The 27,050-nt window shown below is 34.2% G+C and overlaps 3 protein-coding genes across 3 annotated transcripts; all 3 read left to right on the forward strand.

Moving 5' to 3' along the window:
- The first annotated feature begins 1,068 nt into the window (after nt 1-1,068).
- On the forward strand, nt 1,069-9,658 carry LOC129755647 (sushi, nidogen and EGF-like domain-containing protein 1). The gene is made up of 4 exons (XM_055752263.1): nt 1,069-1,529; nt 8,665-8,807; nt 8,882-9,011; nt 9,075-9,658. The coding sequence occupies exons 1-4, from the start codon at nt 1,478-1,480 to the stop codon at nt 9,137-9,139; spliced, it is 390 nt and encodes a 129-aa protein (XP_055608238.1). The 5' UTR covers nt 1,069-1,477; the 3' UTR covers nt 9,140-9,658.
- Nucleotides 9,659-15,231: 5,573 nt separating this feature from the next.
- Nucleotides 15,232-15,932, forward strand: LOC129755651 (uncharacterized). Its single transcript, XM_055752266.1, has 2 exons — nt 15,232-15,585; nt 15,653-15,932. Exons 1-2 carry the CDS (start codon nt 15,559-15,561, stop codon nt 15,929-15,931), a joined length of 306 nt encoding a protein of 101 aa, XP_055608241.1. The 5' UTR covers nt 15,232-15,558; the 3' UTR covers nt 15,932.
- Nucleotides 15,933-25,415: 9,483 nt separating this feature from the next.
- Nucleotides 25,416-26,384, forward strand: LOC129755650 (uncharacterized). The gene is made up of 2 exons (XM_055752265.1): nt 25,416-25,574; nt 25,694-26,384. Exons 1-2 carry the CDS (start codon nt 25,557-25,559, stop codon nt 26,027-26,029), a joined length of 354 nt encoding a protein of 117 aa, XP_055608240.1. The 5' UTR covers nt 25,416-25,556; the 3' UTR covers nt 26,030-26,384.
- The last annotated feature ends 666 nt before the right edge of the window (nt 26,385-27,050 follow it).

A 27,050-nucleotide genomic window follows, 5' to 3' on the forward strand; every position in this document is an offset into this window, starting at 1 on the left:
AACAATATTTGGACATCCCGACCAGATTTGACTTATCTGGAATCTTTTTCTGGATTTATAGGCAAGCCTGAATATATCCAGAAAATCTGGAATAAACGTTAATCAAGGTATAATGCGATATTTGTCAGCATTCTGCTGTATTTATGATCTACAGTGAGAGATACGCGGATACACCTTAGATGTTTTGTTGAAACCATAAGTTTTTAATGATTGTGTAGCTTTTACAACATTATTTTTGAATATTTTATAAATTATCCAAAGTCATTTGAAAAATTTTAAAAGTCTACTTCAGATTCGGCCTATTCGGCCGAATACTTAGCTCAACTATTCGGTGAGCCGAATATTCGGTCTAACGGTTTTTCTGCGGTATTCGGCGCCGAATATTCGGCCGAACGAATATTCGGTACATCTCTAGTTTTAAATAATTCTCTGAAATGGCTTCAACTAAAACTTAATTATATATACCTCTGAAACAGCCAGGATCGCAAAAAATGCAAAAATGAACCTCTTATCAAATTTAATTCAAAGCTTAGATTTTCAAATCCAGATATTAACATTGCGAACGAGGGCAATGTCCCGATTCCCACATTTCCTTGCCCAGCAGGAAAGTTTATAAAAATCAACCATACAGCATATGATGGGCGTGTTCTTCGATGAAAGTTTAAATGCATTTCGTCCGTTATCTGCACAAGTCTTATCGCCCGTCCAAAGAAAACGGAAACTTCCTAACAGAAGTTTTGTTGCGATTGCTACTGGAGCGCAGTTAAAATACGTTACAATTTCCCAGTATGATTTAACGCAACCTTATTGATTAACATTCTAGAATTCTTTCCAATTGGAGTTACCCTTTTTGTAAACTAAAGACACTGTTTAAATGGAAATCTCAAAAATCTCGCTATTTTAATCGCTTCCACATGGAATTGTTCAAGAAGCTGCTGGAGATTAAAAAAATCTCCAACCGATCTCGGCTCAGTCCCACGAGTTCAAGATTGAATAGCATAATGCTGCTTCCATCATCTGTTCTGCGAACCGACAAGCAAATACGAAAATATCATGACAACCCCCAAGCATAATCAGTCTTTCGGTGACCGCGCGTCAGTTCACATCGTTTCAGTTTCGGATTACTGTTCCGGATTGCCTGTGCAGCAGTCAAACTAGGCAAATCGAGCCTGGTCAGGTTTTCAACAGAACCGAATTTCCCTTTAAACTCTTATCGGCACTTGCTGACCCCAAAAAGCGGTCAGAACTGGAAGACAGAAGCAGAAAAAGTGCATTCCTATCGATCAAAAAGAATTAAGGGAACTGTGTCAAACGGAAAAGTGCAAGTGTGGAAGTCTTATTTCTTCCTTATTTCGAAAGTGTGTTTCAAGTGCGATAACATAAGAGACTTGCAGGCAGCAGCATAAGAAAGAACGCAAAGCGCAAAGCAGAACGGCTAATTTTGGACTGCTGCTAGAATCTCAGCCGGAGATCAACCATGCTGCAGCAAAGGATTATTTTTGGAGCACTTTTGGTTCTAACGGTCGCTGGTAATGCTTCGATGTAGACGAATTATCATTGGAGTGTGCTACACTTAGAAGCACAACTCAAATATTATAAATATAATAGTAAAACTTTATTCTTCAAAATTAAGCAAAACACTTTCAGCAACTCAAAGAAACACAAGTTTACACAATTTATTCCAGAGGTTTCTGAATTATAGAATAGATAAAGATTTTGTTTTTTTCGGCTTAGATTACTTCAAGGTCCATAATGTGTTAAGAAAATCCAGCACAATCGTTACGATGATATTTTTTACAAAATCAGTAAATTGGTAATTCAAAAGATTCATCTATTTTGTTCTATCAGTCAGGCCCGTTGAAGGCTTTCATGATGGATAAACTGGCTCGATCGAACACTAACTTTTCTAGTATCTAACGGTTTATGGTATACAAGGTCCAAGCAAACTAAATATCTCGAATGAACTTATCAAGCAAATGGTACAATTTTACTTTAAAAAGAATCCAGAATTGGCAAATTTTTGTACTTACTACTTAAGGTAAAAGACCTCCACTGTTGACAATCCGAAGCCAGCGTCTTCAATTGGTCCCAGTCAAAATTCTCGTCGACAATTCGGATTTCGGCGACTACACAGTAAACGAAAATTACCGAGTTCGGTAATTTTTTTACCGAAATCCTAACATGTGTAAATCGTTAAACTGTTCGGTAATTTTTTCGGTAAAAAATAAACGAACATCGGTAAATGAAGAATCGATTTACCGATGTTCGTTTGTTTTTTACCGAAAAAATTACCGAACAGTTTAACGATTTACACATGTTAGGATTTCGGTAAAAAAATTACCGAACTCGGTAATTTTCGTTTACTGTGTAGGCTTCACGGCCACGAGTTTCTGGGCCTGGCCCTCCTTCGATATCCTTCTGGATTCCAGTCAAGCGCCTCTCTGCAAATCTCGTACTCATCTTTTCGCAGCGTGTATTACTTAAAAAACATCTTGGTTTTGGAACCAAGAGTCGATTGTCGAAAAACGTGAAAAGTTCAATCAAAAACTATGTGAGGAGAGAACCATGTAACTGCTGTCAAGTCGTTAATAAACATGCCATACTTATTATTGGATGGGTATCGCGTAAGTTTCCCAGAGAAATATTGATACCAGAAGGTCAGTTTGGTACCAAAACTTCACTTCGGAAATATAATTCTCTTTAATTTCCTTAGTTTAGCTAAAAAATGGCTTCTGCTTGTTTTGGTAATCAGGTTCCATAAATTACACAAAATAAATGAGTGATAATAACTGATTTGATGTTATTTTATTCATGGAACCTGCCTCTTTCACATTTACAGGTTTATCGCTCAACCAGTTTCGATATATTAGTATTGTCAATGTAGTTGAAACCCGAAATTTTCGCTCTGGTGATTGGCAACCTTGCCAACCAGTGACGATGAAAAATTCCTCAAACATCTTTGCAATCGACATCCTTTTTTTCGTTTGGTTCCGACACTTGGAAGATGTTTGTTAGATGTCTGGTCAACTTGAAATGTCGTCAGTGATGTCGCCGTCGCTGATGTTGATGAAAACTTCGGTTTAAGGATTCAGCGAAAATATTGGACGCTTTATCCTTGGTCGATGACCAGAACCAGACGAGACAAGAAGAGAAATAATACACTTGCATTATTGCTTTGATTACAGTTATTCTTAATTAGGAATAGCTATATTATTCAGCCTTAACTCCAATCATGAGTTCCCAATATTTCAACTCCATTGGCATAAGATGTGAACACCAGCGGCGATGATTCGATTTGAGACCGCCGGCATTAAGCTTCCAACGCAATCGCATTACGTATGACTGAAGGAAACTAAATATAAACGTTTTCATGCCCCTTCCAATCCCATCACAAGATAAAGGAGGATGAAAACAAAGAATAAATGGATTGAACTGCTCGATCAATACTGTGCATGCGTATATAAGGCTCCATCAGGAAAACTACAGAGAAAAAAAACTTGTTTTTCAAACCACCGGCAGACAATCTCCGGCCAAGCTGCCCGATTGTGCATGTGTTTGTAAGCAGGCACTAGGAAGGCAAAAACAGTTTCTCGATTCAAATCCCTGTTTCCTTCATAAGACAATACTGCCAAACCTCTGGCCAAATGCCGGATGTGCGTTTCTTTGGTGATGAGCCGTGCAAAAGCACTAAGACAATGAACTCTCGTTCTCCATTTGCCACAGGTGGTACACTAATTCAGCTATCCGATGGTCAAGCTGATGGTAGAAAATTGTTGTGAGTTCGGTTTTCATCAGTTTTTTTTTTTGTTCTGGGATGAATTATCCAATAGTATGAAAATCTCATAAAATGTTTTTATTGTTTCATTTGAATGTTTGTATGTAGTGGTCTTGCATCGTTTTTCTCGAGAGCTCGAGTCTTTATGCCAGTGACAGAAAAGCAATCATATCATTTTTGGCACAATGCACATTTCAGCGCATTTTTGGCACATAGCAAGCTCCGATCTTCATTGAAATTTGGCACCTTGTTCTTTGGATGCACTTGATTTTAAATTATCGTGATTTTGATTGTAATTGTAATGTAATTCGAACTTATTGAACACCCTGTATGTCTCGTTTATAACAGTGCTTATCTTAGAGTTAACGGGGCAAGTAATTAAAAAATTCCTGAGAGTTTAAACCTTTTTTCCGTAAACAAATTTCAGGACTAGATTCAGTTCTTCTATGGATCATTTGCTCGAAAAAAGGACTTCTGAGAAAAGTATTCTACTGCGTGTAGACTCCGCGGGTACACACTAGGATTGGTCCTTTTTTGCATATTTAAAACTGCTTCCTCTTGTTACAAATGGAAAATATCTATTACTCGGAGATCGATCTTCAATCGCTGTGCTGCTTATGCTGTTAGCTTTGTTCTATTTTTGCCTGACAAGAAAAAGGAGAGCAATTTAGCATTACAGAGTGAGAGTACAGTGATAAGAGAAGCAATCCCCGGGTTTTACACAATACACTGCCGAAATTGCGAAGAGCTGGTCATCCATTCTTGGAAGGTGGGCAGTAGACCGCTGCAAGCTTTGTATGTAAATTTCAAATTCTTAAATTTTTACACCTCCCATAACTTTTTTTGGTTGTTTTTGCTGCTAGAAATAGCAATAAAAATTTTGGAAGCGATCCATCCAGTCCTGAATTAGCGCAACGTGTTTTAATTTTGTATGGAAATTTGTATGGGAAAACAAAATTTTCCATTCCAAAATCGCCAGATATGTTCTGAAAGTTCCAAAAAATATAACTTTGGATAAAAAATGTTCCTTGATTCTTGCAGTACATTTCATGTGAACAAAGCAAAATCCTAAATTGTACCCCAGGAAAGATATTCAATGTCGCTAGTTAGTCCAATAACTTTTTGTTAGCGGTTTAATTTTGCCGCTAAATTTTGATTGAGATAGCGAATTAAAAAGTTCCGCTATTTTTTGGTTCCGCTAAATGAAGAACGCTAACTTCCATTTACTTGTTTCAAATTCACAAATTATTAATGATAGAAGTAGACTTTTTGTCATTTGACAAGTAAAGGAGACATCAGGCATCATTCTTACACCAATATGCGCTCCAAGTGAAAATGGTTACTTCGAATGGTCTCAGGGCAGAAGTGCCTCATACAGATTAACTTTTTTTTCTTGAAGTACTTCTTTTCTCAACATTCTCAGACCAGACAAACAATTCAATAAATATTTTTAAACTGTATTAAACTAATTGAAACATCATTTATATAATTCAAAGCTAGAAGGTAAATTTTAGATACTGTTTATTGCTTGCAAAAGTACAGTAAACGGCCTACTTGATCAATATTTTACATGACTTTAGCATGGTCGTCCACATGCGGTGATTTGTTGAAATGTGCTTTTTAGGTTAATCGATTGATTTTCAAAAACTATTCCAAATTTCTAAGTTTTTTTTAGATCTTACATTACTATCTCACACAGCAAGTCTCGAATAATAAATGCTGAAAAATCCGCTCTTTACAACTGGTTTTGAATGGACGAGATATTTACTTTTCACAAAGAAGTTTTTACAAGTATTTTAAATCAGGTAAAATAAATATAAGACAGTATCACTATATAATGAATTTGCATTTTTATTTCATTTAGTTTTTTAGATACACGTTTGGCAATATCATGAGAATTTTGCATTACTATTTTGAAAGTTCGAAAAAAAATGAAACCTGGTTAAAGATTTTTCAACAGACTGGGCACAGTAAACAATCTGCACTATGTTTGTAAAGTATTTGAGCAAACGAATTGAGATGCAACCATAATCCATGCTGTTGTCATCCTGTTCACGTTCTTGTTTATCAACAGTTAGCGATTAGCGATTAGCGCTTTAAGCTTGAAGCGATAACTTTTTCCGCTCATTTAGCGGTTTTAATTAGCGATCGCTAAATTTGAATGAGTTAGCGATTTAATTAGCGCCGATAATTTTACAATTAGCGATGCCGAACACTGCAAATTTCCATACAAAATTGAAATGCGTTGCGCTAACTCAGGAATCAACCAAATTATCTCAAATTTTACACTGATGCTTGGTGACCCAAAAGGCATCGAAAAAACATATGGGAGCAAAAAGTCATTTTTTGCAGAGGTCTAGTGGGCAGTTTTGTGTTAGGTACTTCTAAGCATTAGGCTTCCGAACTCTACGGTTAAAATCGGTTTATATGAGGTGTTAATTTAATATTTTCCGCGTAGCAATTTAATGAATTTACCACCTTAAAAAAAATCAAAAATTCAAATTCAAGGTTTTGATACCTTGTGATGTAATATTTTGACTTTTGAAAATTATACTTAAAAAAGCTAAGAAAACTTGAATGAACTTAAAAGGTAAAACAAATTTAAGCTTTTATGAAGGTTTCATAATGATTAGAAAGTGGATTGAGACAGCGTTTTTGTATGCCCCCATCATATTTGTAAAATGCCTCTATCCTAAAATAACCGGTCGAATAAAATAATGATATGATTTTTATCATTAAAACTTCAAATCTAAGCTCTACTCAACGTCTTAAGAGAGAATTGAAGATCTCAAAACAAATTTGATAAAGTTTTTATGAAAAAACTGCCTCCATAATATGACAACCCTAAATTTGGTTTTATGCCATAAAATTGTTTTTGTTGTGGAATTATAGAAAAAAAAGTTCATTCATCTCTATGCCATAAAATTATAAAAGACACAGATTTTTATAAAACTTCAGCTTTGTCGTATGAAAGATATCAGTTAATGGTATTCTCAATTAAATTATACGGACATATTGCCAGAAAAACAGAAATTTTGACCAAAACTTAAATAGGCGCATTTAGCTCGCACGCACAGTGGTTTAAAACTCGAAAAACGTGATCATGGGCTTTTTGAAGGCCTTATTGTCAAAATAGCTTTATGGTATGTTCTACAATGTTTCATCATTTTCAAATGCGCATATTTTATTTTTTTTTCTGATTAACTCACCTATAAGTTAGATAATTTTTTCTATTTTTTGTATTTATCATTTTATAACTATGACGTCTTCAGAAATGTTGTAGATCATCAAATTTAAAAAAAAAACTTTGTTGAAGACGCCAAAGCTCTATCTTTTGATACAACATGTTTAGAAGACATTTTTTCAAAAACTAACCTCAAAAAATGAAAAATTCATTTAATTTGTTTCGAAGCTAGTTTTGAGACAAACTTTGCATGGAAGAGTTGTGACTATTGTAAAACTACACAACTTCATTGAAGGTGTCAAATCATTAATTTGAAGTTCAATGGTACTTTTTGGGTGATTACTTTAAAAAATGGCATGTTTTCATTGTTCAATATCTCTGAAAGTTGCAAACATACCAAAACAAAAATATATACAAGAGAAAGTGCAATCTTTCAACTTTCATGGACATATAGTTTCATTTGTATGTATGAGATTTTACTACTAAAATAACTCAACTGAAAGATGGTAGATTGGCAAATTTCACACACACTTACATAAGTTCCCGCTTCAACACGAAAGGGGCATATAGTTGGCCGATCGAGGAATGGTTGAATCGGCTATAATACTAAAACTAGAAAACTGGCATCTTTCAGTTAAGATATTTTAGTAGTAAAACCTCATGCATACAGATGAAACTATATGTCCATGAAAGTTGAAAGATTGCACTTTCTATTGTATATATTTTTGTTTTGGTATGTTTGCAACTTTCAGAGATATTGAACAATGAAAACATGCCATTTTTAAAAGTAACCACCCAAAAAGAACCATTAAACTTCAAAATAGTGACTTGAAACCTTCAATGAAGTTGTGTAGTTTTACAACTGTCACAACTCTTTCATACAAAGTGTGTCTCAAAACTCGCTTCGAAATAAGTTAAACGAATTTTTCGTTTTTTGAGGATAGTTTTCGAGAAAATGTCTTTAAATAAAATCGACTTCCCGAAAACTGAAAGAGATTTCAACATAAAAATTACTCCAATGTGTAGAAAACATATGTCTGGTTTTATGTTTTTGTACACATATTCAATGTAATATTTGATTAAATCAGTATTCTGCTTAATAGGCGCATAAAGCCTGCTTCTCCCCTATATTGTGCTAAGAACCGCACTTAAAAAATCAGTCCAACACTGTGAACTACATAAGTTCACCTGGAATCTTGCACATTATTTTCACAGTTCAATCCAAGGTACATTTGTGGGCGCGGAAATTCCAATGTGAGTTTGACCACAACGTGAAGTGTTGTTTAAAATACGGGAAACCAGCGTAAAACACTTGAATTCGACCGGATTCTGTCGATCATGACATAAGGCGCAATAGGCAATCACTCGATGCTTAGGTACTAAGTTTAAAAAATTTAGGAGGCCTCCGTTCACTACATTGAAACATAACATTCTGAATTAAGTTTTTGAAGAATTGGAAATATCCTTTACAAAACACTGGATTCCACAGTACGGCTACTAATGACAAAATCAAACGTGACAACGTGGTCTCACTGTTTTTTGCAGTCCAGACCTAAAATATTTCGACTTTTAATTGTAAATGGAAAAAGCCCCAAAAGGCATCCGTTTCTCCATATCCATAAAGTCTCTAAACAAAAAGCTTGAAATTCATGACGAATTTCCAACGCTAGTCAGTCTATATTTAACTTAGTTTTTCCATCACCAGGATTCTACTACTTGACTGATGCCTGTGAACTGGATCAAACACAGCACGGCTGCCGGATAGATAACGGTCAATGTACATGCTCATTTGGCTGTAAGTCGGAATTTCGATACGCAACCCGGAAGGAGTGCCAGGATGCGTTGAAGGTAAGCCCTAATGTCTAGCAATTATTCTCCTGTTATCTTAAAATGTAAAATATTCTGTATTTCACTTTTCAAAGGGTCGATCGAGTGATGTCTGCAGCCGATCTCCGTGTCTAAATGGTGGCTCGTGTGCCCAAATATCTCCTATGCCGCAGTACAAATGCCGTTGCGAAGGTACCGGATATTGGGGAAATCGATGCCAACGATGTGAGTTCATTTCTTGACCATAAAAGTATGAAACCGTTTATAACTTCAACCTTTCTAATTCAGTGTGTCCGAAACCGGAACAGATCACAGCTGGAGCCAAATTCCCGCATGAGTGCGTAGTGATCTAAGGCAGCAATTTAAGGCCGTATTATGAAACCCAAAGAATAAGAAATCTTAATCAGTGGAACTTTTTACTAGCCATAACGCACTCCCTCATTAACGACACACGAGCAAACAAGGATTCGGAAAGCTAACGACGACGATTTCATCCGTGAAGTCTCTGATAAGAATAGTGCATCATATCTGCTCAGGGCAGCGGTCAGATGTCGATTTCCTTCTTGAAGCCACAACAGCACATCAGCAGTATACACACAGTTGTGTTATTAATAACTTAACCCCAAGCTCCTGGAAGCAGCAACGAAAGCCCGGACTTCGTTTGTATAGTTTTCGAAATGTGCATCGAGAACGATTGATATTGATAAGAAACGTTGTGTTGACCGGTTTATAGCACATTTTATGGAACTTGTGGAGCAATTTTTCTTTTTTTCCATCAACAAATCTAGAATAAATAATATTGGTTGTGTAAGTTTTAGTTTGTAATAATTTGCAAATAATATTTAAATAAAATTTTATCAAAAACAAACAAATCGATGTTCTAGTTCTAGTGATTCTTTATCAAATAGTTACAGTTGATGATTTCAAATTCAGATTCAGATTCAGATTCCAATTTCTGGTATAAACTTATGATTTTGACTTCAAATTCCGCTTATAGATAATTTTTTTTATTTCTTGATTGATTTTTGTACTCGTTTCAAATGCTTATTTCAGATTTCAAAATCGAACTCCAGATTCAGATTCAGATTTCAGAATCAAATTTCAGATTCAGATTTCAGATTCAAATTTTAGATTCAGATCTCAGATTTCAGATTTCATATTTCAGATTCAGACTTCAGATTCAGATTTCAGATTTAAGATTTCAGATTCAGATTTCAGATTCAGATTTCAGATTCAGATTTCAGATTCAGATTTCAGATTTCAGATTCAGATTTCTGATTCAGATTTCTGATTCAGATTTCTGATTCAGATTTAAGATTCAGATTTCAGATTCAGATTTCAGATTAAAATTTCAGATTCAGGTTTCAGATTCGGATTTCAGATTCAGATTTCAGATTCAGATTTCAGATTAAGATTTCAGATTCAGATTTCATATTTCATATTCAGATTTCAGATTTAAGAGTCCGATTTCACATTCAGATTCAGGTTCCAGATCTGATTCAAATTTCAGATTTCAGATTCAGAATTTAGATTTAAATTCAGATATCACATTTCAGATATCAGATTTCAGATTCAGATTTTAGATTCATATTCAGATTTCAAATTCAAATTTCAGTTTAAGATTTCAGATTCAAATTTCAGATTTAGATTTCAGATTCAGATTTAAGATTCAGATTTTGGATTTCAGATTCAGATTCAGATTCGATTGAACTTCAGCTTAGAACTTCAATACTAAGAAGATTAATTCTAATTTTCTTTAATGATTTTTTTCTGTTTTCAAAACCTATCTAAAATTTGTTTTTCCAATCATTGTTTGAAATGTCAAATAAGTACTCTGCCTTTATTTACTTCAGAAAAAATTCAATAATGCAAAAATGTATGTTTAACCTACATGGAATGCCCTCTCTTTTCCCCGTCAAATTTAAAGCAGGTTTCGAATTAGCACAAAATTATTATTCGTCTTAACTAAAATAAACAATATACAAAAATGCCAGCCTCTCTCTCTCGTCTCCACTCTGATAGAATGGATAGATGACTTGTATGAGTATAAGAGAAATTGTTTAAGAGGATTTTTTTTCTTCTATCTTTTCTCTGTATAGATCAAGGGTCTCAAATCACCATAAAAATATTTCTCGTACCCTAAAACCTTCCATGTAAAATTTCTTTTCTTTTTCTAGATTAGGTATGCTAGATAGTTATCCTAATGAAAAGAATTGGATAAGTAATTGTATTAAAAATTCCTTTGTTAGAAAAGGTACAGGGGTTCTTCAAAAATTTATTGTGAAATGTTACAAAACTCGATCCATTTTAAAACGATTATGATCAAATTTAGCAAAAAATGAAGTTTAAATTGTCATAAAATTATTTAAAGTATTATCTAATCGTTTTTGAAAAGGAGGATTCCTATACAAATTAAATGGAAATGAGGCGCTTGGGATCAGAGGGATGCAAGTGCCTACCCAGCAAACATTTATGAAGGTATAACGCAGGAACAACAGAATTATTCAAACAAATATACCAGATAAAAAGATTGTATTAAACTTACCAGAATAGCATATAGCTACAAAAGTGGAGGCGATATATCTACAAAGACAAGATTCCAACGACTCGATTTTCCAACAAAAAGCAAGTAAACGAAAAAAAAAATATTTCCCCGATCGAGATTTGAACTCCAGTCCTCCGAGTTAGCAGACCGGTATCTTACCACGATGCTAACTCAACAGTTGATATGGTCTACGCTAAAGCTCTATAGGTGAGATTTTCTTTTTACGAACCTGTCAAAGGAAGAGACCGGAGAGCGTGTCAATTGAAGGACCGCCCATTTATCGTAATTCAGTTCACTCAAATCGTAAATGTCGAATAAACATATTCTCAACTTTTTGGAGACATATTTACGAATTGACTGAACTGCTATCCGATTCAATTTTTTTTGGGCAAAGCTTGTCGTAAATGAATGATAGAAAATCACTCAATACCAACGTGTTTACGATAGTTATTGAAAACGTCTCAATATTCGATTTGGATTATCATTTCTATTACGATTTTATGTTAGCTGGGTAAATGATTGTTTCGAGAAAACGCGTTTAAAGTTGTGAAGGTGCTCGTTTTTTCATATATTTTTCGAATTCGAGTAGTTTTAATTCAATCAAAAAATATTCAAAAATATATAAAAAATCTGAGTTTTGCGAATCGCAATTCCAACTGAACAGTGAAAAGATCGTATAACCAGTCGTCTGAAGTGGGTTTAGATCGGATTTGATAGAAAGTCCGCCATGTTTGTAAATTTGAAAATGATGTTGCTCATTTTGATTTTCCGCGAGAGAATCGTCGTCTTGTTCTCTTTGCGATCAGCAGTGCAACCAGATGGCTAAAAATCAGAAGGGAATTAAATAATATTGACCAATGAGAACTGGAAAATAATGTTGCTGGCAACAATTTGAAGACTTTGAGAGCAAAATCATGCACTCTCTTGCATACTTCCGATAGGTACGAACAAGGTGTCGGATAACGCCCAAGTGATGGTTCAAGAAATTTATGTATTGCCTCCGCTTTGGTAGGTAAAAGCTGCTTTTGTAACTTAAATACGATCATTCTATAATGTATATGGAAAGTAAATCAAAATAGCATAGAAATAAAGCCAACATAAAATCGTGAAAGAAATCATCGTCAAACTCGTATATGGAGGCAACTCGAATCGAAATCGTTAATATGTACGCTTAAAATTCGACCATATCGTATATTCATCGTAGAAAATGTTAAAACCAAATGAAATACGATTTAGTTACGATATGTTGAATGAAGTCGTATTTAGTCCGACCGATGAGATACGATATCTTTTTAAATCTTCAAAATATTAGATCGAAACTAATTTATTTCGTTCATATTTTAGATTGCATGAAACCGTATAAACACGGCAGTTACCTGACGAATATTTTATAATTGTCCTACAAGCCTCAGAACGAGCTCTACAGCACGAATACTGATCAGAAATTTGTTTTAAAGCAAGGTACCTTCGAAGATTATCCTCATTTTATTCAAATTGTTAAATGTAACGTGACATAAAATATTGTGTCGTAGTTAATACTATGAATTAGAAAAACAGTTGATGTGATAAAAATATTTGAAACGATAAATATTTTATTTTATATTTATTTTATACATACACGTAGTATACTACATAAAGAGGTTCCAAAAATCGTTTAATGGTTGAAGTAGTGCATCACACCTCGCATAAAGAGTCGCTTGAGCAATCTTTCGAGAGTTAAATTGCTTCATATCGCACAAGAGTACAACATACTTCCAATAGAGTGTTATTTAAGTTGTTAATCGATGTTCACGGAATCGTAAATGTGTAGAAATCAATTTGTATGAAGTAAGGCCGCGTTTTCACAAAACTCATTATTCATGTATACGTATTGATGGGTTTATTTTTAAAATTTTATACGTAAAATACACACTTTTGATATGAGTTTAAATTTCTGAAGTATCAAAGTATTAAAAAAAATATAATAAGCTTGTTTTTTTACTCAAGAAATCTTTAAAGTACTAAATTAAGTGATTTTCAAAAACAAAACTAGGGTGCAATTAATGCACTCATTAGTTCATATAAGCCCCTAGAAGTAGACTATAAGTATGTATAACAGTTGAAAGCTCTTGCTGGAGCTTTTAATTCAGCTGTCCAATCTGTCAAACAAAATGCTTCTCTTTCCATCTCAGGTAAATCTAGGTGAGGGAGAAAGAAATTCGCTACATCATTTTCGCATCGTTATATTTTTTACTTTTCAATACTCTTCGAAAAGAAATATAATATTCAAAATAATACTTTTAAGCGGTACCGTAAACTTTTTTTGATTGATATGATGAATTTTGAACTTTTCAGTTCTGAAAACAGTACCGAAAAGCAGCAATCAACGTATTTATCCAACTTGGCAAGCTTCGTTGGATGAACTTACGACTCTTGCTGAAAAAAAAATCACTTTTTGAAAATTGTTGCAAAAACAACTATTTCCAAAACTCAAAATTTTTTTTTTCCAAGCTCCAAATATGTTTTTATTGTCAAATTGGAAAAGGCTAATGAATAAGCAGAGTTTCTTTGAGATTATAAGCGATAGAATTATTTTCAATATTTTGCATTACAAAGTAAATACTTTTAACAATATACATATACCTAAACACATATGTATATTAAATGTGAAGATTTTTTAAATTTGATTTAACAGGAAAGGAAAATCAAAGAAATAAAATTAGTGTGTCATATAACTCAGTTGTTAAAACGCTCAAGTCTTCTGAGCTGATGGCGACAATGCTCAGTCTTGAATTATCTAAAAATGTTATGGATCTTTAAAAAAAGCAAGTTTGAGCGACTCAGACACACAAGAGTCTGCCAGAATTGGCCAGAATAAAATAAAACTAAGCTTTTGTTTCATGTATAACACATGCTCAGTGTGATGTAATTTTTACAACTTTTTTAAAGAATTTAGAAATAATTATGAATAATCTTCCAACACAACAAAAATGATGGCACTGCATGGTAAATTGATAAGGAAAATTTGAAAATAAGCTTTAAAATAGCTTAAACTGCTGGATCTTCAATGGGATTTATTAAGCCAGCGCTAGCGACACCATGTCCTCCATAGAAAAGTTTAGATTAGTTAGGGAGCTTTTGGAAAGCTTTTGTTAACGGCCATACATTTGTCCTAACTACAAAACGTCAAACATTTACCTGGCATGGCGGATTGTTATAATGTGTTATACATTTTATTTATGCATCAATAAGAAGTTTTGTGAAAATTAGGCCTAACGTACAACAAATCACCAATGCAACATAAAGTACCAAAGTATATCAATCATCGTAATACGATTTTTTATGTTGCTGTAGAAGTCGTAAATAAAAAAATATTGCAAACATGTACGTATATCGCCTCCACCACAGGTATAAGCTTTATTCAAATTTCACGTTGATCGGACCAGTGGTTTCTATAGAAACTAAGACTTATATCTAAGTCTATGTGGAACAGACAGGCAAACACTCATTTTTATACATAGGCGTATATGAGAATTATTACTCAAAATGCTGATGTCCATTTCAAAAGACACTTTTTGAAATATTTTTAAAACTTTATTTTAAATAGTTTTCATAAAAACTTTGAAAATTAGGACGAACATACTTTGGTATGCGTTACATAGGGATGAATGGAAACTTACAGTTAGTATCACCAGCCTCTAATTAGATAATCGAAATCGCTAATTATATTTCTTACATATAATATACATACATATAGTTATCAATTCCTACCATTTCTTACTCAGAGAACTGTTTGTAAAGGTAAAACACTAGTTAGTGCTACTTTCTAAAGCTTTTAAAAGAAAGCTAAAAGATGTTTAAAAATGTAATTTGAATTATCTAAAAATAGCAGATGTTCGCCTTATTTAAAGCTAAGCGAAAAGACTAATCTACTTTACAGTTTAAAAAAATTAAAACACCTTTGAATATTTCAATTACATTTCAACTATAGTTACCTAGTTCAAAATTTACTAAAAATATGAATCTTAATCGATCAATTGGAAGAACTCTAAAAAAACTTAAGGCCCATTCTATAAGTAAACGAGCACAATAATTTTCCCCGTACAAACCGTGGGCCATTTTAGAAATTCCGCATCTGTGAATTTGTTAATTAGACATCGTTGGGATCCACTGGTAATATAAAAGCGATACAATTCAAATCAAGCAGCTTAGTCTGACAGAGAAATCTAACGATCGCAAATCGTGACAATGTCTTCGATAAAGTTATCATATTTGGTGAGCTCTCTGAAGATAGTGACCTTCCATTAGTTATAAATAATACCTTTTTCTTCAATACAAACAGATATGTTGTCTGCTGATCAGCTTGATAGTAACTGGTACGAAATCTTCAGCATATGCTGAACAACGTGAATTAAGTGAAAAGGGAAATGACATTGAAAGACGAGCAGCACTAGTGAAAAGAGATCTTAGTCCGCCGCCTGCATTCGAAGTGGAAGAGGCAGAGGAAGGTTTTCCCGATCAAACCGATGACGATAACGATGACGAGGAAGAGCCTAAGGAAGAAGAACGTCCTGTAAATAGTGATCCTTGGACGGGTGAAGTTCAGCAACCGCATTGGTGATTTAAGTTTTTCTAAGGTTTACAATTTTTAAATAAAAGTAAAATAAAATTCTAGTTTATTTTGAATTTATTGAAAAGGATGACAGTCACTCTTGTTAAATAACTTTTCGTAAGGGAAAATTTTAAATTAAGTTGTACAGTATCCACCCGTATATCAAGAGAGTTGTTAAAATATTTTGTTAAAATACCTTTTACAAAATCTTAGGTTTGCTACTTAAATTATCAAGGTCCAGAAATAGTCTGTCCTGAAAATTCAAACAGCTGTAATTTGCCTACCACTGATCCGAATTTCACAAAATTGGCCTCTTAGAACTACTAGAAGTATCTAGTTTCAGTTTGTAGAACTTTATTTTCCTCTAAAATCGAAGAATTTTGAAAAAAGTATCAAAATTAGTAACAATTAGTACATAAATGAGCCAGTGTGACTGTGAGTCCACTCAACTACCGTGCTTTTGTAGTTGGAAATAATTTGCCTCTCGCTATTTTCTCTCAAGCATGTTTGGCATTTCTCTTCAGTTTGGCTTGGTCAGTGGAAAAGAATGCAATTTTGTTTCTACTATTCCTCACAAACTGTGCAGAGAGATAGATAAATCTTACTGCTAATCAACAAGATTGAGATCATCTACACGGAGTGAGCGAGAGCATTCAAATACTGAAAAATAGATTTTCTTCCTCCGGAAAATTCTATTGCACATTGTTTAGAGGAGAAATCTGAGAGCGAACAGTTATGTTTGTACTTTTACGAGAAATGCTTCCTTTGGCAGTCAATTTCCCAAGAAAAAAAAACACAAAACAGCAGTGATCCTATAAAGTTGCCACAAGTACAGCTTCATCTAGTAAAAAAGACAATAAAAGACGTTTTGAAGAAATTGAAACAAAATCGATTTGACATTTTATTAAGATACAGACAAAGATAAGATTTATGTGAAATGAACTATGTGTGAACTATGAGAAAAAATATAATTTTTACAATTTATGATCTTTTTCGTTGTTGCAACTTTTCGGTGCACATTTTTTTACAAAAAGACACAGATGAAAAAGATTTTTTAGGTGAAAGTACAGATTAGAATGTGGCAATGCTGATAGTGGGGAATAAATGGTTGTTCTTTTTTGTTAGTTGTGTGATAAGATGTCGACCACAAATCCACCTTGTCAAAACTCAAGACACAGCGAAGAAAAAATTTAGGGTTCTTCAGAGCACCTCTAGAATAATGAAAATAATTTAAAATAATAAGGCGAATTACAGAAATTGTAAACGCCTTAACATATTCAACTGAAACGAACGGCTGGCCTGCAGTTTGTATCTACAAACATCACTCCAATATCATCTGAACAGAAGATTTTAATTGATTCAATGAGTTTAACTATTTATTTACAGATTTGTTTGATGTTCTCATTATTAAATCACAATTTGGATATATCTTTGAAAATCAATTACTGTTTTTCCAAAAGTCAGGACATTTAAAATTTTAAAAAAAGGGGCCAAATTTTAAATATTTTATTTGCTGCGGGCCAACAAATTTCTGTTAGCACTTTTTTTTTCAACATATTTACTGCCGTTGGAAGCATAATTGTCACATGTTACAAAAAGGCAAAGCGAGAAAAACGCAATCAAAGTTTCACAAAAGCACTTTGCTGTTATCGCACAGTTTCACATTTTTTGTTGACTTTAATGCCGTAGATCTCTTAAGTACACTCCTATCATATGAGCCTCCATCAAATTTTTCGAAAATGAAGTGTTTTTTTCAATGAAAATCCTTGTGTGACATTTATGCCGCGAAATCTTATGAATAGTCGAAAAATTGACGCATATTTGTCACACCACGAACATTTTCTCAGTAGTTGTTTGGTTTGGAACTTCGTGTGTGGCTCTTGTGTTTTGTTCGTGAATGGAAGCTTAAATTAAAAAAATCAGGTCTGAATCGGATAATTTGAAAGCGTACATTATTTGGTGATAAACATGTAGTGTTTAACGGGTTCGAACAATAAAACGGCATGGAGAGCAATTTGCGGCAGCTCACTCACTGTACAGGAAGCAACATTTCTTCAACTAACTGTCAGTTGCTGTGCTGAAAATGTCGCAACAGATGCGAGATGCGAGGACAATCAATCGGATTGAAGTGAATACGGTCCTGGGACAAGTTCCGGATGAAGTAACTCTGGCGGAATAGTTCGTAAACATAAAAAAAACAGACATCTCCGGTATTTTACGAGGTAGGTCAAAATAATAAACTCAAAGCAAAACCAAAGAAGAAATTGTCTGCTAAAACCACCGACAATCACATACGGCCATCCTGGACAATTGTGGATTACAGTTCCACGGCGCCGGAGGAGTATTATTTGACTAATGTTGTGAAGCGGGTTTCGTTTACATGCACTCTTCCAAGCGCCAGCAACGAACCCGAAGCAGTTTGCAGTGCTTTTCTTGCACATGCTGGGATGTCGCGAAAACAGTGACCCTTCCCCCTCTTTATATTTCTGCGATCCCCTCCCGACTATTAAGGACACGTATGCCAAGTTTGATGACAATCTTTTAAGACGTTCCAAAGTTATTACACGTTCATTTATTGAGTGTGACAAATATGCGTCCATTTGTCCCAGTGTGACAAATTGACTTTGCATTTTTCTCGAAATTTCTAGAATAAACTTTATGTTTCGACAAAGAATTTCAATAATACGTATCAAATTATGACGATTGGCATCAAAAAGTCAAAAACGTCGAAATGTCACATGTGACAATTATGCGTCCAACGGCAGTTTAATCAAATAAAATTATGAAAAAACGCATTGAGAAGTTGCAAAAATATATGTAGATGATTCGCAGAAAAAAAGCTTTTCGTTTAATGCTGTAATTTCTACAGATTTAGAAATCATTAAAATCTCAATGTATAACAAATATCTTCCAGTATAAAATTAAAAAATGTGTGATAGAAATTAGCAAAATCGTATGGAAATAAATAAACAATTTCAATTGTTTTTTATTTGATGAGCCAAAACTTTTATGCGACTCTAATTATCGACTTTATACTCGTTTAGTTGTTTTATTCATATAAAATGATGTTATTTTGCTGAATGGCTTGTGATATAGCTCAGAGCTGAACTGAAATGTTAATAGCTAAAAATAATCGAAAATATATCACGCAAAGAAAAAGACTTTTTCCAAAAATCGTGTCGGCTTACCGTATTAAAACTACATAAAGTGAATATGTTACAAATCAGGAAAACTTGATAAAAAATTGTGACAATTTAAAAACAAAAACATTCATTAGCATATCAATTCAAATGGGATAAGCCTTAGCTCAAATTAAGAATCATTTCAAAAATACAAAAAAATACCGTAAAATATTTATTTTTCATAATTTAACTCGAATATTTGCCTTCGTAAGTATTGACATGTAGATATCTATAAAAACATTAAATGAAGCAATTTAAGAGCGACAAATGAAGATATCTAAAATAACTCTTTCATAAAACTTGTTTCCTTTTCGAAATATCATAAGCTTAAAACTTTTCAGGATAGAAGTCTTTGAGTACTTACTCAAAGACTTCTATCCTGAAAAGTTTTAAGCTTTTTCTTCAAAGATGGAAAAGTTAGGCCTGAGATGAATTTAAGCCGAACGACGTTCTAATCAGCTCATTCACACGTCTGCAGTTAAACTTTTTTAAAATTCCGATAAAAATATTTCTAGTCTTTTGAAAGAGCTTTGTTAGTAATCACATTTAGTTGAACCCAAAAATTTCTTAGTTGGAAATATTTTTTCTGAATTTGTGCGAAATTTTACAAAAATTGACACTGGACGGTTTGACATTGGCGGTTTTTACTGGATTTCTCAGGTTTTTTTAGTTTCCCGGTAAAGGAATGATATTCTAAACTTTTTCCCGAAATTCCCGCTTGTCCCGGTTCGCTAGCAACCCTTCATAAACTAAACAATTTAAAAAAAATGCAGGATGAAATCTGTATTATAAAGCCCATCCAGACCAACCTGATGAAATTTTGTTCTTTACCTGGGTATCATAGCACATTTAACAGTTTTCCATTTGTAATTATCCTGGCATTAAGCTAAATCATCGGAAAAGTATGTTCTTAATGCATAGGAAACTACACGAGGCTTTTAAACATCTTGAATGTGTTCTCAAATTCCAATATTAAGTCTGCAACTCAGAGTTTGTTGGCATTTTGGTGATGTTTGAGTATATTTATACGTTAAATAATCCGCTCGGATTATCAAATCTTTTAAAGCGACTTTTTACTGCCTCCAAATTTTCGAATAGTTATTTGATTCAAATTCTAAATAAAGCTGTTTTTTTTTTAATTTAGAATTTACAAGAAGTTCACAAATATTATGGCCTTGCTCTGATATATTAAAATATTTTTTTTTTCATAACGTAAGCCTCGCGGGCCACAAATTGACGTTCGCGGGCCAAATGTGGCCCGTGGGCCACTGCTTTTCCACCCATGACCTAGAGCCTACTTTAGTCCTAAAATGCCGAAAATTGTAAATAATTCATTTTGTTTGCATAGGACAGAGAAACTCCTATACGAACAATGAGCTCCTATTTTTCCAGAATCCTACCATACCGCTTTTTGTCATAAAAAGTCTTTTTGATAAAATTTTCAATTTTTTTTAATAAATACCTACTCATCCAGTGGTAAATTCGAATGCCCAATTAGTGGGGCGCGTTTTGAGAAATTAGCGTGAATAAGGAAAATCACGTTGTTTGATTGTCCAAGCCAAAGTTTAAAGGGATATTACTGCCACTGTAAAGAATATGAACCATACTACCTATTTTGTCTAAAATATATGAAAATCATTAGAACCCGAAAAATTGGTAAAGGTTCCAAAAATAGGAGACTTTCGACTTCGGGTTCCATTTTTATTAGACCTGACATAATCAAAACTGTGTTTTATTACGAAAAGATCAACAAAGGTGCGGATTTTTAATTGGGACATAATTGAGAACCACTATTGAACATTTCTCACTTTTTTGTCAGCTTTACGCAAATTAACTCTAAGTAAGTAAACACAAAAAAGTTTCAGCTATTGTTTTTCTGAAAGAACTCACGGGGAATGAAAGTGTTTGAGGTATTTATAATAGAAATTTAAATGATTTTAATCGTTAATGAGCTGTAATACTTTTTTTATGATAGATAATATTTTATTGAAGTTTACATTTATAATGAATTTGTTTATATATTTTCAAAAAATCATTCAGTTTATAGAAATTTTAGTTCTAGGTTGAATGAAAGGAACCGGTTCAGTACCTAAATAGAAACAGTAGGTTCAAATATGGAAATTTTGATCATCCATATCTTTGCAAATCTTTCGATAACGGCGAAATGTATGTTGAAAATTCTCATTGAAACTTGCAAATAAGATCATAAACTATAAATAAATTTCTTGGAAGATATAAACCTCCCGTCCATTGATGAGAAAAACATGATTTACCACCGCTTAAATGGTCCAAAATAAGACAACTAACCCTATATGTACTCAACGAACTTGAAAAATCCTGTTTTTATATTTTAAAGTTTGTTTTTTTTTTCAAAATAGTTCATCAAGTTCTTGAGTACTCTATGAGGCAGCTTTCTCTTCAATAAGATTACAAATTTGGTGTTATTTGGAAAGCACATCAGAACATTGATTGGGCTGATTAAGCTTTTACGGAACTGTTTTAGTGGTTTTTTGGTTACTTGAGCCATGCTGTCTTTATTCTAGTTTTAAAAGTTCGATCAGAGAGAGAGAGGGAACTTGTCTACTACTGGAAACTTGAGGTTTTTTAACAATAACTTCAAAAATATATTATTTTAAATATTGGTTCCTCTAGTGATTTGAAGAGTATTATGATTATATTATGGTCACTCAACCATAAAGTCTGCTTCATTTAATATTGGAACAAATTCGGCGCTCCTAGTGGACGGATTTGGAAACTTTTTTCACCCACGTGTCGGGAAATTCATTACCTTTCACCATGTATTTATGTCATAACACCAAACGATAGCATTTTGTAAACAACCGCCATGGAAGCCGAACGGAGAGATCAAATTGTGCACAGTTTTCTTGAAAATCCATTGTTGTCGGCATCGAAGCTAGCTAAACAGCTTTAAATGCCCAGAAATACCGTATGGCGTGTTATCAAGCAGTACAAGGAAACATTGACGACGGCTCGGAAGCCGCATTCGAAGCGTCGGAGTGGAACTGTCGACCGGAAACTGCGTGGGAAAGTCATCAAGGCCGTCAAGAGGAATCCCAATCTTTCAGACCGCGATTTGGCCAATAAGTTCCAGGCCGCTCACAGTACGGTGCGACGAATTCGTCTCCGGGAAGGAATAAGGTCATTCCGAGCCAGCAAACAGCCAAATCGGACGCTGAAGCAGAACAATGTGGCCAGAATCCGTGCTCGAAAGCTGTACGACCAAGTGCTGACCAAGTTCGACGGATGTATTCTGATGGACGATGAGACCTACGTGAAGGCGGACTTTGGGCAAATCCCAGGTCAAAAATTTTATTTGGCGACGGCTCGGGGGGATGTACCTGCAAAATTTAAGTTCGTGTTTGCGGATAAATTCGCCTGCAAGTACATGATTTGGCAGGGGATATGCAGTTGTGGACAGAAAACCAAAGTCTTTCTCACTGACAAGACAATGACATCAGAAGTCTACAAAAAAGAGTGCCTACAGAAACGGATTCTGCCGTTTATTCGTGCCCACGACCGTCCAGTAATGTTTAAGCCGGACCTCGCAAGCTGCCATTACAGCAAAACGGTTATGGAATGGTACGCAACGAACGGGGTCAGCGTAATACCGAAGGACCTCAACCCCCCAAACTGCCCCCAGTTCCGGCCGATAGAGAAATACTGGGCAATCACGAAGCGGAGGCTTAAGGCAAAGGGAAAACTTGTTAGGAACATGACTCAAATGAAGAACTGGTGGAATCAAATCGCCAAAACGGTGGACGAAAAGGGTGTGCGCCGCCTAATGTGCCGTATTACGGGAAAAGTACGAGAATTTCTTCGAAACAGCAATGAATATTTTTTTTATTTTTTTTTTTTATGAAAGAGTAAAGAAAATGCTACATTTGTATGAAAAACAAATTATGAATTCGTTAATAAATGACTGAACTACACGCAATTGTTTGTGTTCCAATATTAAATGAAGCAGACTTTATTATAAAAAAAATTAACATAATCATATTCATCTAGTAAGAGAAATCATTATATGTTAATTTTAACTCATTTCCAAAAATGTTGTCTATGGCTCTACGATTTACTTCACCAAAGTTTTCAGCAATGGAACAAAACGTAGCAAAATGACTCAAATCACATGCACAGGTCTTGTGAGTACGGGTTTTAGAATATTGAACATTCTATGAAGCCTTTCATATAAGTTTTTTGACAAACCAGTATGAAACATTTGTTTCGAAAAAACTAGAACAAACTGTCTATAACCGGACAGCAAAATTCAAAGTTTCTGGGACTAAACTATTTTCGTTTTTGAATCCTTATCTTCTGCTAACCTTTTGAGGGTGCTATAGAGATGAAAAAAGGGAAAGCTTCAAGTTGAAATCATGTTTAATTTTGAATAATTTCTTGTCCGGTCACTAATTCGTTTGAATTTTCGTTGTTATTTTATATCTACTGTAGTCGTGTCCGGCCATAGATAAGTTCCCCCTATAGATACATTTTTTACAAAGTGGTAAGTAACTTGATCTACCAAGTAGGATACTCACCAAAATCAAATGAATCATCGTTAGTAGATCAGTCATCGATTTCCCCCCCAAGAGTGCGTGTAATTCAAGCCTAAACCTAACAAAACCTTTGTTTTACATCAAGGCTGTCAAACTTTCAACATAACAACGAATTTAGAAATTTTGAGATGACTAATTTAAGCAACTGATGCTGAAACAGCTGTCGAAATATTACAGAGAGAGATATGGTTAGTAGATGTCATTCGATGGAAAAAGGGCCTGATGGTTTCCAAACTAATTAGCAGGATTCCCGATCTGTTGATGCATATGTTTGCATTATAGCAGATCGGATGTACTTACCTTGTGCCTAACGGACTTTGGATTTGTAATATTTCGTCACAACTGCATTCTGTTAAAGTGAGTCATTTTTTTCCGGGAAACTGGAGTTAAACACCATTCATAGAAATTCGTTGGAGTCACTTGATAAAATTTGAATTATGGTTTCTTAAATTCTACAACTAATCTATCTTCCTACACATTTTAACTCCAACTTTTTTTTCTCGACAAAAGATTATATTTCAGACATTCATTTACGTAACAAACATAAATCAATTTCAATAACCTTTTGGTTTAGGTTAAGTAAACAATAATACAAATAAACTATTCAAACCTTTGATAAAATGTATTAAAAATGAGAATGTCTAGTTTCAAAGAAGTTAAGTGATTCTACAAGTGACTTGTTGAAATCGGCTCAAACATCGTCTGTCTCGCAGCGAGCGGCATAATTTATTAAATGCGGCTCCCGCAAGCTAGGTTCATTAGATGACAGCCCCAACAACGAACTTTGGCAACGACTTGTACAACATGCAGAGCACGTTAAGCATTCCAGTAATTGTAACTGTGAATGTAACTATACAAAACGGCAATTGCCTATGTGAATTTCACTGAACATTCAACAACGTTTAGGCTCCAAAATAATGCAATTTTACCGAGCAAACTGTTAAAAGGTCATGAATTTTGTTTTTTTTTTTATCACAGCACGTTTGGTAGATTTAACGGAATAATAGTTTGAATGTCTCGGATATCTAAATCTAAGTTGTCGTTTTGAAAATTTTAAAAGAAATCAGCGTATAAATCGAAGAATTAACTGATGTAAAAAAGGCTTAGTAAAAACAATTAAACTAATCTTGTTAACTAAACCATAAATTATGCGTAACTGCAGATTCCTGGGAAAAAGATGACTTACACATGTTTTCAGTACAGAATGCAGTTGTGACGAAATATTTATTGTAGGTATTACAAATCCAAAGTCCGTGTGAGTACATCCGATTTACTACAATGCAAACAGATGCATCAACAGATCAGGAATCCTGCTAATTAGTTTGGAAATCACCAGCCCTTTTCCATCGAATGACATCTTCTATCTAGATAAATCGTTATTATGTCTACAACAGCTGTTTCAGCATCAGGTGCTAAAATTAGTCATCCTAAAATATCTAAATTTGTTGTAATGTTGCAAGATTGTGGTAGCCTTGATGTAAAACAAAGGTTCAGTTATCTACTTAAATTACACGCACTCTTGGAACAAAAAATTTCCCTCGCTGATGATCTACCAAGGATGATTCATTTGGATTGGGTGAGGATCCTACTACTAGGTGGATCAAGTATCAGTCTTGGCAAAAAATGTGTATGTTGGGAAGTGGGGTGACGCAAAACGTGCGAACTTTGAATCGAACCGAATGGGAAAAAATATATATTCAAGGTAGCACCAGCCATTGAATATCGGTAGTTGCAATTGGATCTTCCAACAGGAACAACGTTAAACGAAGTTTGTAACCCGGATTAAAAGTGATTTATCGACAAGCAAATTAGAGCAAACATATTATCAGAGTAATATTATTCTTATTTGAGAACAACTATCAGGTTATAATTACAGAAAAGATGGCGCAAACAATGAAGGTATGCAAACATTGTTGAAGTTTAGAAATATTTAACATTAAACGTTTTGTTGTACTTAATAAACATTTGGTTTCACTGTTTTGAACGAAAATACAATTTTATTAACGTTATCTTTACAGGTTATGGTTTGCCTAACTTTAGTCGGAGTTGTCCTAGCTGTTCCATTGAATAATGAAACGAAGCAAAAACAAAGTGTAGAAAGTGCAGTTGGAGCGATAGACCATGATCCAGCGATCAATACAAATGTGTTCTCGGAGTTGACTGACCAGACCCCATCCAGATCGAAACGAGCCATCATCTTCCGGCCTCTGTTCGTGTACCGCCAGCAGGAAATTAAGAAACAACGACTTCAGGCCATGCGACAAGAACAACAACAACAAACTGCTCAAGCTAAACCTGCTCAAAACCCAAGGCCAAGTTATGCTTCTGCTTATCCCTATCTGAGAAGGGTTTAAGCCAAACCGTTTTCGAGTTCTTTCAACGTTTTGAACATCATTAACAAAAAGTTCGAAAAAGTACCTCTACACACCAACAACAAACAGGGATAGAATTTTCTAGTAGCTCTCGATTCGTTCAGAATTGGCTACGCAGCACGACCGGATGACATCTCTAGGTGATAACTAAGCGATCGAATAGAATCGATCGAGAGTGTGAATTGAAGCCAAAATTTGCCACCAAGAGCAAATTTGCACCCCTATGTGATAAATGCTGCCGGGCTCGTGGAGAAAAGTTATTTATTTATCTATTTTTTAGATGAACTTTATTTAGCTCGTCTCTAGTGTAATGCAAGACAGTTGTAAAAATGTAGATTCGAAGATTAATAATAAACATTAGATAATAATTACATTTGCATTGTTTTACTTATAAAAACAAATTATATGCTCCGAAAAATCATTATACGGTGAAAGAAAAGTACTGCGAGAGCTTTACCGCAGTAGGGTCAAAATAGAAAATTTGTTTCAAAAAATCTCTTGAAAACATCATTAGCCAAGATTTAAAATGTGTAATACGAAATATCATGGAGGTCTTGTCTAAGGTAATCAGAAAAAAACATATCTATAAAGGAAGGTTAACACTATCTACGTATGGATAATACAAATCTTATAATCAGGTTACCACTTTCCGTATTTTGTTGTGTACAATGTATGGAGCATCAAACTTCATCTGTTCGGCCTTTTATTCTTTCTTCTTTCATGCAACAAATTTCAGACTTCGCTCCAGGTTTTAAGCACACGTCGGTTCAATAAATTTTCGGTTTCTTGTAGCCTGAAAAAGATATATACATATGTCAAAGAATCATTCCACGAATCAGGTTTTTTTCCACGCAACAGTTCCATTTTAAGCTAGAGAAAATCAACGTAAAATAACCAAAAAACAAAATTTGGTTTTCAGTGCTGTGCTTGTGGTTATTAAAACTCAGTTTAACAAAAATTATATTTACGTACGGCGCAAATTGTTTTGGGTGAATTAGTAAGT

This window comes from Uranotaenia lowii, chromosome 3 (assembly GCF_029784155.1).
Source record: "Uranotaenia lowii strain MFRU-FL chromosome 3, ASM2978415v1, whole genome shotgun sequence".
Classification (NCBI taxonomy): Eukaryota; Metazoa; Arthropoda; class Insecta; order Diptera; family Culicidae; genus Uranotaenia; species Uranotaenia lowii.